This window comes from Grammomys surdaster, unplaced genomic scaffold (genome assembly GCF_004785775.1).
Source record: "Grammomys surdaster isolate TR1022 unplaced genomic scaffold, NIH_TR_1.0 214, whole genome shotgun sequence".
Lineage (NCBI taxonomy): Eukaryota > Metazoa > Chordata > Mammalia > Rodentia > Muridae > Grammomys > Grammomys surdaster.
In genome coordinates this window covers 1,150,620-1,162,612 of record NW_021604659.1, presented here as the reverse complement: position 1 = coordinate 1,162,612, position 11,993 = coordinate 1,150,620, and the positions used below count along the sequence as shown (strand labels likewise).

At 44.8% G+C, this 11,993-nt stretch overlaps 1 protein-coding gene across 1 annotated transcript in view; it reads left to right on the top strand.

Moving 5' to 3' along the window:
* Positions 1-11,993, top strand: part of Dock1 (dedicator of cytokinesis 1) — a 508,897-nt gene that overhangs the window by 321,900 nt on the left and 175,004 nt on the right. Inside the window, exon 29 of the mRNA XM_028772526.1 lies at positions 1,052-1,146. Within this exon, the coding sequence (XP_028628359.1) occupies positions 1,052-1,146 (95 nt within the window). The remainder of the gene's footprint in view (positions 1-1,051; positions 1,147-11,993) is intronic.

Genomic DNA, 11,993 nt, shown 5'->3' with positions numbered 1-11,993 from the left:
CCCCCCCCCCCCCCCCCCCCCCCCCCCCCCCCCCGCGCGCCGGGGGGCGGTTGGATATCCTGCTACAATGCTGTCTGAGCATTTGCCACTAGGGAACTGCTTTCTTGGCTGCTTAAATTCTATTGTCTCCCTTGCCCTTCTTAGCCAATGCTTCATTCTGATTCAATAGATTCCACTATGAGAAAGGTCTGTTCATTTGGCCAACTCTAGCTTTTTCTAAACCAACTCCCTGTTGCCTTTCTCCTTCTCATCTTGGGTCCCGAGCACACATGAGGGCTTCCCGGAATACCTTGCCAGGGCTCAAGTTAATAGCACAGAGCAAAACTAGCTTGCCCTCACAAATAGGAACTACTCTTAATTCCAACCAGAATGAGGGAGCTGGTACAAGCTTACCAGTTTGCCATGTCCAGAGGCTTCCTTGCCCCTGTGTAATTGGCATAAAACAGCAGGCAACCCCTTGAATCCTGCTGCCCTTTGTTGATCTGGGAGCGCTACACAAAGACCATGAGATTCTAGCGGCATCCCTGAATAGCTTAACTATGGAGCAGTTGGACAAAAAGTCTCCTTACTCACGTGGTCAGCTGCATGCTGCGTGTGTGCAGAGGGTCAAGACAAGCTTTAAATTACAAAAAGAAAGGGTAGGGATCACAATATACCAATCTCTGGGAGTTTTGATATAGTGAAAAATGGATTTAGGATTAACATGAGAGAATGCCACAGCCTGCCTGATAGGTTTGTAAAATCCATGTTTTCCTGTAAGCAGAAGAGGCACAAATGTATATTTATAACCCTTGGGGATCTTTTCTTAACTGCCAGACAGATATTCCCAGGGACTATTTCAACATCTATCCTTAAAAAAGCTATCTTAAGCAGGAGGTGCCCAGGTAAACAGACAGAACCAGTATAGAGCACCAGAGAAATACATCTTCATTTGCTTCTAGAATGTTTTCCTTCAGCTAAAAATAATGGGATCTTTTATAATCTCATCATCAGGGAGAGGGTTCACTCTGCTTCTGGTGGGCTGCCTCACTGCTGTGTTGTCTCATTGCAGGATTTTCTGATGGAGACATTCATCATGTTTAAGAACCTCATTGGGAAGAATGTCTACCCCTTCGACTGGGTGATAATGAACACAATGCAGAACAAGTAAGTTCAGCCTGCATCCTGCATCCTGGATCCTGTATCCTGCCTCCTGCTTCCTGCCTCCTGCATCTGGTGGCAGAGGTGCTGTATCTAGGTTCTCAGGTGTCTGCCGAGATACTCTGTACCTTCGATGGTGCCCATGGTTATATAGAACTGTAGATCACTGGAGTGTCCATACGCCAGCATGGGGCTCTGCCGCTAGGTCAGGCAGTATGTCCCTGGAGGGGAAAAACTAAGGCGGTGCCCTCAGCTGTTACTGACAAAATCTGAGACAAGAAGGATTCAGTGGTCATGGATTATGGTTGTTGGTGAGCAGAAGTCCATTTGGCTATAAACGGGAAGAAGGGATCTTGGTGTACTTTAGCCCTTCTGATAGGTCTGTGTTTCTCCACGTAGTGTTAGCTTATAGCTCCCTGTGACCTTGACTTTTTCTTTGGTTTTGTTTTGTTTTCAGTAGAGTTTCATGTATTTCAGACTGCCCTCAAACTCACAATGTAGTTAAGTCTAGCCTTGTACTTCTGATCTTTCTGCCCCAAGCTTCCAATCACTGGCAGAACAAGTTTAAGAACACCACACCTGCTTGGCTAGCTTTGCCTTTTCAGTCTACCTGTGGAGAAATCCGTGGCATCAGGGACCTTTCCTGGGTTTTGCTCCTCTTATAACAGTAGAGACCGTGTTGGAGCCTTGTGATTCTCATATGGATTGATTTCCAGCAGACCTCTGACAAGGTTCCACTGAGGGAATGCTATACCTCTCAGGTCACATGAGGGAATGCTGTAACTCTCAAGTCACACACTGCCATGGCCAAGCTCTCTCTTTGTGGGACAGGATGAGAAGGGGAGTTCTGGTCATCAGTCTAGGGACTGCTGCAGTCACCCCTAACTGGTTTAAACAGGGGTCTTGGCCTCTGCCTCCAACCTTCTACCTACCGTGTTGCCTAGTCCTCTGCCTGTCTCTTGACATTCCCATCCTACTGTGGAAGCTGAGATCCAACCCAACAGTGTATTATTCCTTTTTTGCCCTTAGGGCTTATTTTTGTGATCAGAAATCCCAAATTCTTCTGGATCACTATACAGTGCTTTTAATGGGTCTCTTTCTCATCCAGCAGAACAAACAAATCATTATCAGTATCTGAAATAGAATAGAATAGGCCCCTGAACACTGGTGTAGGGTGGGGATAGCAGGTGTGGACTCCTTGCCATGATCCCAAGGGTGAACTTGACTTCTGCTCTTCTCAGAAGGGCAGCCATGTGCTCAGGTTTAACATTCCATACCCTGAGTGGTATCTCCTCTAATAGCACTCAGATGTGACTGGTTCCCTGTATCTGAATCTCCCTTCCAGGGTCCACCAATCAGTTGGGGAGAGCATAAAATATACTCCCACATTTATTTTTGGGATGGTTTTAAGATCAACAGGTTGTTTATAGTTTTGAAGTCATCCTTGTATCACTTCTTGCTACTCCATCAAACACCCCCTCTCTCCAACCCTGTCTTGGAGGGAGCTTCAGCTGCCCCAGAACTAAATGAGTCACTGGTGGCCAGTGGCTCCATCCACACAGCACTGCAAATCTAGAGACACCAAGACTCTTTAGGACCATGCTGCTTTTTGTGCAGCAAGGAAGTATCTTATGATCTGTTGTCCCCAGAGCTGTGGACTGACTAAGCAGTGTCAGCCTCCTCCTGCTCACTGGATGCTCCCTGCTGGCCCAGCCATATGATGGGCTACAGTGTGTAGGCAGCATTGAGTGTCCACTGTATTGTCAGCTTCAACATGAAGACTTTTTAGTTTTGACTTGATGGACTCAAGGCATTTGCTTTGAGGAAGATGACCTAAGAGGGAGAGGTTACTCCCCTCCTGCTCCTGTTGGTGAGCCACTAGTGCCATTGATACTTCTAGGGTAAGTGATACTAGGTGTAGTGCATGACATTTGTCCTAGTGTCTGATTCACTGTGCACAGAGGCTGCAGTCCTAAGGTAATTCTGGTGGCAGCTCACTTAAAAGGACTGGAAGGAAGCTGTTCCTTTTGGGTTTTGGAAGGAAGCTGTTCCTTTTGGGTTTTGCCTGCTCCCGTGCTCCCACTAGCAAGTTCATCTATCCTACTCCTAGGCCACTCCTTTGTCTCTGCTAGGGCCTCCTTCTTTGGAAATGCAAAGTGGACTGTAAATGATAGCTTTCTGGGACATCTTTGGGACTCTATCACCAGACTGGGACTTCTGAGATATTCGGTCTTGTGAACTAAACAACTATAGGATGTAGTCATTACATACATACACACATGAATGCATGCATAATACACACACACACACACACACACACACACACACACACTTTTTTTTTTTTCTTGTTGCTATGAGAAAATACTGGTAAAAGCAACTTAAGGGAGGAAGTTTCTGTTCTAACTCTGGTTCAAAGGTGCAGTTCTTCCTGGCTGGGAAGGCATGGCAGCAGAACGCCATGTATGAGGCAGCTGGTCACACTGTGTGCATAGCCGAGAAGCTGGACGGGAGAAATGCTGGTATGCAGCTCCCTTTTCCTTTTGCTTGAGTCTGGGATGCCAACCCATTCACTCACATCCACAGTGCACCTTTCCCCCCTAAGTGTTCCAGTCTAGAACATGCCTCACAGATCTTCCCAGGGGTTTGTCTCCATGGTGATTCTAAATCCCATCCAGTTGACAGACCAGATTAACCATCACATATGTTTTCTACATGATTTCCTGCCTGCCTTTGATGTATGAGGGGGGGGTGGGGGGTGTCAGTCTGTCTGTCTGTCTGTCTGTGGTGATTATGTCCCACATTGCCAGCTTTGCCCGTGTCACTCTTCTTGTAGCACACTTCCTTCCCTCTGTATAGCACACCACACTGTGGTTCTCACAAGCTTCCTGAGTCTGTATTTAAGTTTTAATGGCACAGCTGGACATGCAGTTTTACCACCTACAGCTTAGAAATCGACCAAATCAGCCTCTCTGGTCTCTTAAATATCCCTGGGCTCGTTTGGCTTTGTCTGTGAACAAACTGCTCCTTGATGTTCAGGGCTTGTAAAATAGAATTAAAGACAGCACCCATTTGATGTGGCACAACAAGCTTGCAAATCAAGGATGTTGGGACTGCACGAAGAGCCCAAAGACAGCCACTGCTCTGTTGCCATGTTATGATAGTGACAGACTAGCAATGGCCTGACATTATGGCCCTGAGCTTGAGTATGATAGTGCCAGGTGGCAAGATGACATTTAAGATAAGCACAGTTCAGACTCAATCAGATTGTGTCTGTGTGCTGGCTTCCAGAGTGCTACTTCATAGTCTACCCAGAATATCATGGGTGCTATTTCCTTGGAAGCCCCCAGGGTGCTTTTCTATTCAGCAGCTGAACATTACAGCTGCCCTGACTCTCACATGGCTGTCTTTTCTTTATTGGTGCTTTGAGTGTATGCGGCACATCCCACAGCTGCACACTCTGTCATGAAGTCATGACTATGTTAGCTGCTGCTGGAAATGTGACCACTTGCCATGTCTCCTCTGCTCCGGGGCTTGGGCTCACTCACCCCAGTGGCACTGGGTTTGTGTACCCATTATGCATACTAGGATTTTGCCATGGTAGGAGGTCTGTCCAATGGACAATTCTTCACCTCAGAAAAATGTTACGGACTGCTTTCATTTGGCCTGTGATACACATTTTGCCTCATGCATCGGATGAGAGAAAGGACAGTACTGGGGATGATTTTGCAGCTTCATAGAATTCACCTTCCTGTTCATACAGACTTCAGAGAAGGTAGCCGAACTGCTTCTGCATTTGCCAGTGATTGACACTTGGTGACAGAATTTTTGAAACTTCAACCACTCCCGCTGAAATTCTCCCATGGGCCTTGCTAGGAGCAGGCTCTCTTCTCTCAGGAGGAAACTAAGGGAAATCAACACACCCTCCTGTTCAGAACATCACTGTTTACAGCTGTGATCATCGATGGTTTCAAGTATCCCTGCATGTCAGTGTGGATCTTGTATCTGAGGCGGGCTGGTCTCTTTTAGGCTGAGTTGGGGCCTAAAGGAGACTGATTATTAACCGTGGTACATATCCTGCACACTTGCATAGAGGACTTTTGAAAATCCATGGATAAAAAATTATGGAGTGGGCTTGGAACTTTCTAGTAGTCAGTAATGAAAGTCCACTGGAAAGCAAGGCCTGGAGGAAGGCCTAGTGGTTGCCAAATTCTCATTGGATGGTAGACAAGGAAATAGCCTTTGTTATTCACCAGAGGACACAGACTACTCATCATGAAGGTCTTTCCCTGAGAGATTGTTGAGCCGGAAAGTGGAAGAGGAAAAACATCTGCTGAGAACTATTGATGCCTCCCCCAGAAATAAATAGACACTTCTTACAAGTTAGTACAGGGGCCCTAACAAGAGTTGGTTAGGAAGGTGAGCTTAACAAATGTCATGAAACTTTTTTGGTAGTGTATATGCTTATCTATGTGTGTACAGATGCCTGTGGAGACCAAGGGACATCCTAGGTGTCCTTTCTTATGTGCCATTCACCTTGATCTTTGAGACAAGATCTCGTACTGGTCTGAAACTCAGCCCTTTGGTCAGCAAACTGCAGACATCTGCCTGTCTCTGTCTCCCCAGGGCTGGGATTACAACTGTAATACCATCACATCTTCCTCTTCTTTTTTGAGTTTTGAGGATCAGAACTCAGAGCTTTAACTTTCAAGGCAAACTCTTTGCTGACTGAACTATCTCCCTGGTCCACAATGTGGATTTTGCTGACCGGCTTCATTCCTTTCTGTTTAGTGGTTGAGCATTTGATCACCAGAGGTCAGTCACCAAAATATATTATTATGTCCCTTGTATTGGGAACTATGTAATCTTGGCATTTGTTATTTCATACTCTAGAATTTTACTTCTATCTACAGTGTGTAAGAATATGTTGTTTATTTCATGCATATGTGTCAGTCCTGGATTTTGTCTATTTGTTTGTTATTTGGTTGGTTTGTTTCTTTGTTTTTCAAGAAAGGATTTCTCTGTGTAGCTCTGGCTCTCCTGGAACTCATTCTGTAGACCAGACTGGCCTTGAACTCACAGAAAACCACCTGCCTCTGCCTCATAAGTGCTAGGATTAAAGGCATGTACTACCTGCTTTATTTTATTATTATTATTTTTATTTTATATATGCATTGGCATTTTACCTGCACATATGTCTATATGAGGTTTTCAGATTTACAGACAGTTGTGAGTGTCTGGGAATGTGGGTGCTGGCAATTGAACTCTGGTCCTCTGGAAGAGCAACCAATGCTCTTAACATTTGACCCATCTCTCCAGCACTGTCATGGTTTTCTATCGTGTTCTCTTGGCAGTTGATCAGGATATATTTGCAGTCTGCTCCTCAAGAGAGCATACTCTTCTTCCTCTTCTTCTTTCTCCTCCTCTCCCTCTTCTTCCCCCTGTTCATCTTCCATTTTTCCTTACTGATTCAGATAGCATTTGTCCATGGTATATTCTCCATGTATGAATATAGCACTTAGGTTTTCAGCAACTGAAGAATATACACAATACAAACTCACATCTCATGAGTTAAGATGCTCATGTCTGCTTTTTCCATGCAGCAATTTCTCTTATTTTAAATATCACATCTTTTCCCACTCCTGGGTAAAATCTATCAGCTGTGTTGGCATCCAGATAGAATGCTTGCTGATCTTTGTGCAAGTGTTAACCAGACATGTGCCCGAAGCCTTAGGAAGGGGTTCCACTTTAGCAATACTGGATTTTCTAGAACGCATCATGTCAGTGCTCAGAAAGGACATTTGTAGGTCCTTGCTGTAGAGGAACTATGGTTGTTGGTCTTACTGTGCTGAGGGCTTCAGAAGGTGGGGGGTGGAGATGGAGGTTCCTGCACAATGGAGCCCAGCCTTACAGAGATAGGGGAGTCTGAAGACCCAGCTGGCAAACCTTGTGTATCTTGAGAGCCTGACTACAGCATTCCAGACTCCAGCAATCCTGGGATCCTGACTTGACATCTTTCTTCTTTTTTGATGTCCAAGGTTCTAGTTATCCTGTTACTTTGTATTTATTTAGCCAAACTTTTTTTATTGCCTAGCTTTCCAGCCTATGATTCCTGGTAGCTTAGTAGTGGTTTGCTCCCCTGCAAAGTACCTTTTCCTTTTGTCATTGGCGGCTGCACCATGGCAGCATATCTAGTGGAGGACAAACTTTCAATGTAGGAAGATACAATGAAACTCAATCACCAACATTCTGGAGGGAAGGTTCCCTGAGGTCAGTGTGCTTCCTGTGACCTTGACTCACATTCTGTCTTTGAACCTATGCTCTTTCTTTTTTGTTTTTTTTTTATTGGATATTTTATTTACATTTCAGATGTTATCCCCTTACCCCATTCCCCACCACCACCCAGGAACCCCCTATCCCAACCCCCCTCCTCTTGCTTCTATGAGGATGTGCCCCCACCTACCCTCCCACTCCCACCTCCCCACTTTCGAATTCCTCCACACTTGGACCAAGGATTTCCTCCCCCACCTATGCCAGACAAGGCAATCCTCCCTTACATATACAGCTGGAGCCATGGGTCCCTCCCTATGTGCTCCCAGGCTGGTGGTTTAGACCCTGGGAGCTCTGGTTGGTTGGTATTGTTGCTCTCCTCATGGGGCCGCAAACCCTTTCAGCTCCTTCAGTCTTCACTCTAACTCCTCCATTGGGAACCTCTTGATTAGTTCAATGGTTAGCTGTGAGCATCTGCCTCTGAATATGTCAAACTCTGGCCGACCTCTAAGGAGAACCTATGTTCTTTCTAATGAACTGGGCTCTGTCTGAAATGTGCTCCAGCTGAGACTATAAGCTCTCCTCTAGGGGTCCCTAGTCTTCTAGTTCATTTCCCTAGTAAAGTCACAGGATGTTTGTTCCTTTGAGATTGGCCATCTTAGTGTGCTGGGATTTTCAGACAGGTAGCTTTGGGCACAGGAATGGGACTCAGACTAGTAGGTCCAGAAAGCAGCAACCATCCCAGAGACTTTACATTCCTTTTCCTTTATCCTCAGAAGCTGCTGAGAGCAGAGAACAAGGGCATGAGCGCTTCTCCCTCAACAGCTTCTGGACCTGTGTGGGGTGTGGAAAGTACAGCAAAGCCATCTTCCCCAAGTTGTGGGAACCACTCAGCCACCCCCTTCTACCCCTTGAAATTCCCTTCCTCCTTATTATGTGCTTTTGACTATTTTTAATTATTTTGCTCTTCGTGTAATTGAAACAAGCCATTTTCTGATTTTTACCTGGTTCTTTATAACTAATTTATTCCACGTAGCATAGATATTTTCTACCAGTGAGGTTGATTCGAATTGCCTCTTTATTTAATTCCAAGATGAGAAATCAAACCACTCTTCAAGGGCTGCCAGTGATGAAGGGCTCTCAGGACTCTTACTTAGGGACACTCACTTCAGAGGGAGTTTGAAAAGGCAGCAGCATCTGCTGGAGAATGCTAAGGCTGTGCACACCTCTGCTCCATGTTGTGAGCTCTCAGTGACTGTCTGTCTCTGTCCCATTGGCACTTGGCAGTGGAGAATGCACTGCACTTCATGAGGGCAGAAACCAAGTGTCCTCTCTGTCCAGTGCATGGAGCATCTCTAGGAACAAAACAAGCTGGAGGGAAAACATTTCTTCATAGCCAATGTGTTGGACCCCCACCCCAACCACCACCCCAACTTCCCAGGTTAGACCTGTCCCAAATTCTCATTCATTGCAGTCTTGGGACCTAGAAAAATCTATACAGTTTAAGGGCCTCCACTGGCTGAGGACTAAGAAAAACTAGGTGAGGGGACATTGATGGTGGCAGAGGCAGGACTAGCAAAGTTTCAGGTCAGTTCAGTCTGGATTATGGAGTAGATGAGAGACAGTGTTGATTGTATAGTGGGACTTCATCCAAAGCAGACAAACAAACAAGCTATCAAAAAAAACTTGAAGGAAACCAAAGGAATAGACTTGCTGGGTTGCCTGGCAATGCCTTAGGTATCCTTTTGGTGGCTAAATGAAGAGGTTTTTCCCCCTAGAGGACAAGGGGTTGTGTCCATATATACTTTGGCTGCTGTATTTAGGGGATGGAGGGCTTCTGGCATCTACTGAATGGAGCTAAGAGACGTTCCTCATCCACCCAGTGGAATAAACAATAGCTTTCATAAGTGGTCTTGGTCGTTGGTATTCTATTACAGCAGTAGAAACATGACTTAGGTGAAGAGGATCTGGGACAACTGGGGGAAGGGAAAACATGACCAAAATATATTGTATAATTTTTTTTCATTAAAAAAGATTATTTAAATTAAAAAAATGAAAAAGAACTTGGCTGATGTTTAATGTAAGAGACGGCCACTCTGGGTGGAACCATCTCTATGCAAATGGGGCTGGACTGCATTAAGAAAGATAGCTCAACATGAGCCAGAGCAAGCTCTGGCAAGCAGTGTTCTTCCTTGGTTTCTGCTTCAGATCGTGCCTCTGGTTCCTGCCTTGATTGACTTCCTTCAAAGATAGGCTGCTATTGAGCTGGAAGAAATCCTTTCCTCTCCTGAGTTGCTTTTGGCCCCCTGCTCTGTCACAGCAACAAAGAGGAAAGTACAGCACCATGTTAGTCCACACTCCTTCACTGGTCAGCTTTGATGAGTCTGGTAAATTTACCTTAGGCTGTAAGTTCTTCATTAAGAATTGGAACAAAAATGGAAGGAGTTATGGGTATGAATGGGCTAATGTGAACTGAGCATGTCACTGAAGCCTGACCTGCAGTGACTGCCTGGGTCCTGCCCCAACAGTCAGGTACTGAGGTGGGACCCAGATAGGCAGACCAAAAGCTGATGACCTCTGACCTTTAACTCTCTGTTACTATTCAGGGCCAACAGCTGATTGCTTCTGGCAATTAACTCCTGCTGATAGCTCAGGAGAATTTGAAAAGAAACTTACACTTTGACTTTACACTTTGACTCAGGTTTCTCCCTGGCCAGATGAGAAGCTCAGAGTTCCTTAACTCTTTGTGAGCCAAAGAGAAAAGGAAAGAGAAGGGAAGGGAGGGGAGGGGAGGAGAGGGGAGGAGAGGGGAGGGGAGGGGAGGAGAGCGGAGGAGAGGGGAGGGGAGGGGAGGGGAGGGGAGGGGAGGGGAGGGGAAGGGGACACAGAGACACACATATAACTGGATGAAATAGAAAAGGACTATAGCACCACTTCATTGTTGTTCCTAATGTTTATACTCTCTCAGGATAATATGGTTGATCGTATGGTTTTTAAAGCATTTTTATGTTCCATAAGTTCATAGTAAGCGTAAGGCAATATTTCATGTCGATAAAACTTAGGGAGTTACGGCAGAATTGTTTACATGTCTTTCAATTGAGACTGGTACCTGACTAAACATTCATTATCTGCTTTCTAGCCCTATAAGTTCATTTTAAGTTTAAAGCAATAATCTTTATGTCATAAGTTAACATGGTTTTGTCAAGAGATAAATCATCTGTCCTGTGTCTTATTATTTTGAAGTCTTATATAGAAAACCTAGTTCTTCATTTATTTTCTCTCCTTTCACCTATAATAAATTGCCTATTTCTAGTTTATGACCTTTACTTACCAGATAGTGGCCTCATTCCTAACCTAGAAGGAATGTTTTCATCTATTGTAAATGTGCTCAAAGCCTGCTTTGTTTTCCTAGTGCAATTAGCTCATGACACATGAAGGGTCACAGAGCTCTGTTTGCAGCCTTTATTCTATAAGAGGCTTGAGATTACTTGTTTCAGTTTAGGAATTCTATAAAATCATTATCCGGAATTATGAAATCATCAATTTGTCTAAACAGCATTATTCCATGAGAGTACACCTTCATATTGATTCTGCAAGAAATCTGCCCAATATGGTGGGCTGATGCCCAGGAATGATTAGGCTATGTAATAGTGGCAGGAAAGACACATCTGCGAGAAGCAATCCTGGGATGAAGTCTCTGAGGACCCTGCATCTCAGAACATACCCATCACAGCCATGTAAAACTGTGGATCATGTCCAGAAAACACACTTGCTTGCCATAACTTTTCCTAGATGGCTTCTGACAAGTGACCGCAGGAGAAATGGCCATTGGCCTTGGCCATTTCTATGGATATAGAAATAATATGTCTTTGTTTCTCCATATCCAAGAAATTGGTTATAGGTATTGATCATTAGAAACATGGGCGTTTCCATGGAGATAGAAAATACTTCTTTCATGCATCAAAGGTATATTATGAAGAATGAAACTCTTCTTTCCCATAAACACACTCATTTCTTTTGACATTTGAATATATTAAACTTACAGACTTTCTTGATTTGTAATTAAGACAGCCAGTGTTGTTGGCTCTCTTCATTAAGGTAGTTGTATGGGATTGGCTGGGACTTGGGAAGCTCATTGGCTTATGCAGTTACCCTTTGTTCCCAAGCATGGTCTATGGAATTGTGGAACTGTCTCAGCACTGTAGCATGTCAGAGCTACAGGCTCTAAGGATGACCCCACTCTGGCTTCAAATGAGGCTCTGAGATGTGGCAGGTTACATTGATTACCAGAAATGTATGCAGTGGAGCAGACTGGAACCAGTCTTGGTCCTAAGCTGAGAGCAGTGGACCATGACTCCTCCTGCCCTCAAGCTCCTTGGGAAGATCCATTGAAATAGTGAAAGGCTTGGTCGTAGATGAGTCCTTACTGAGGACTGGAAACAGGAGTCACTGTTGTGCTACTGAAATGGTGGTATAGACGATGTTTAGTTTTGGTGATAGTAATTACTATCCTCTGTTCCTCCTTCTCTTCTCTCCTTCCTTCTTTCCTTCTTTCCTTCTTTCCTTCCTTCCTTCCTTCCTTCCTC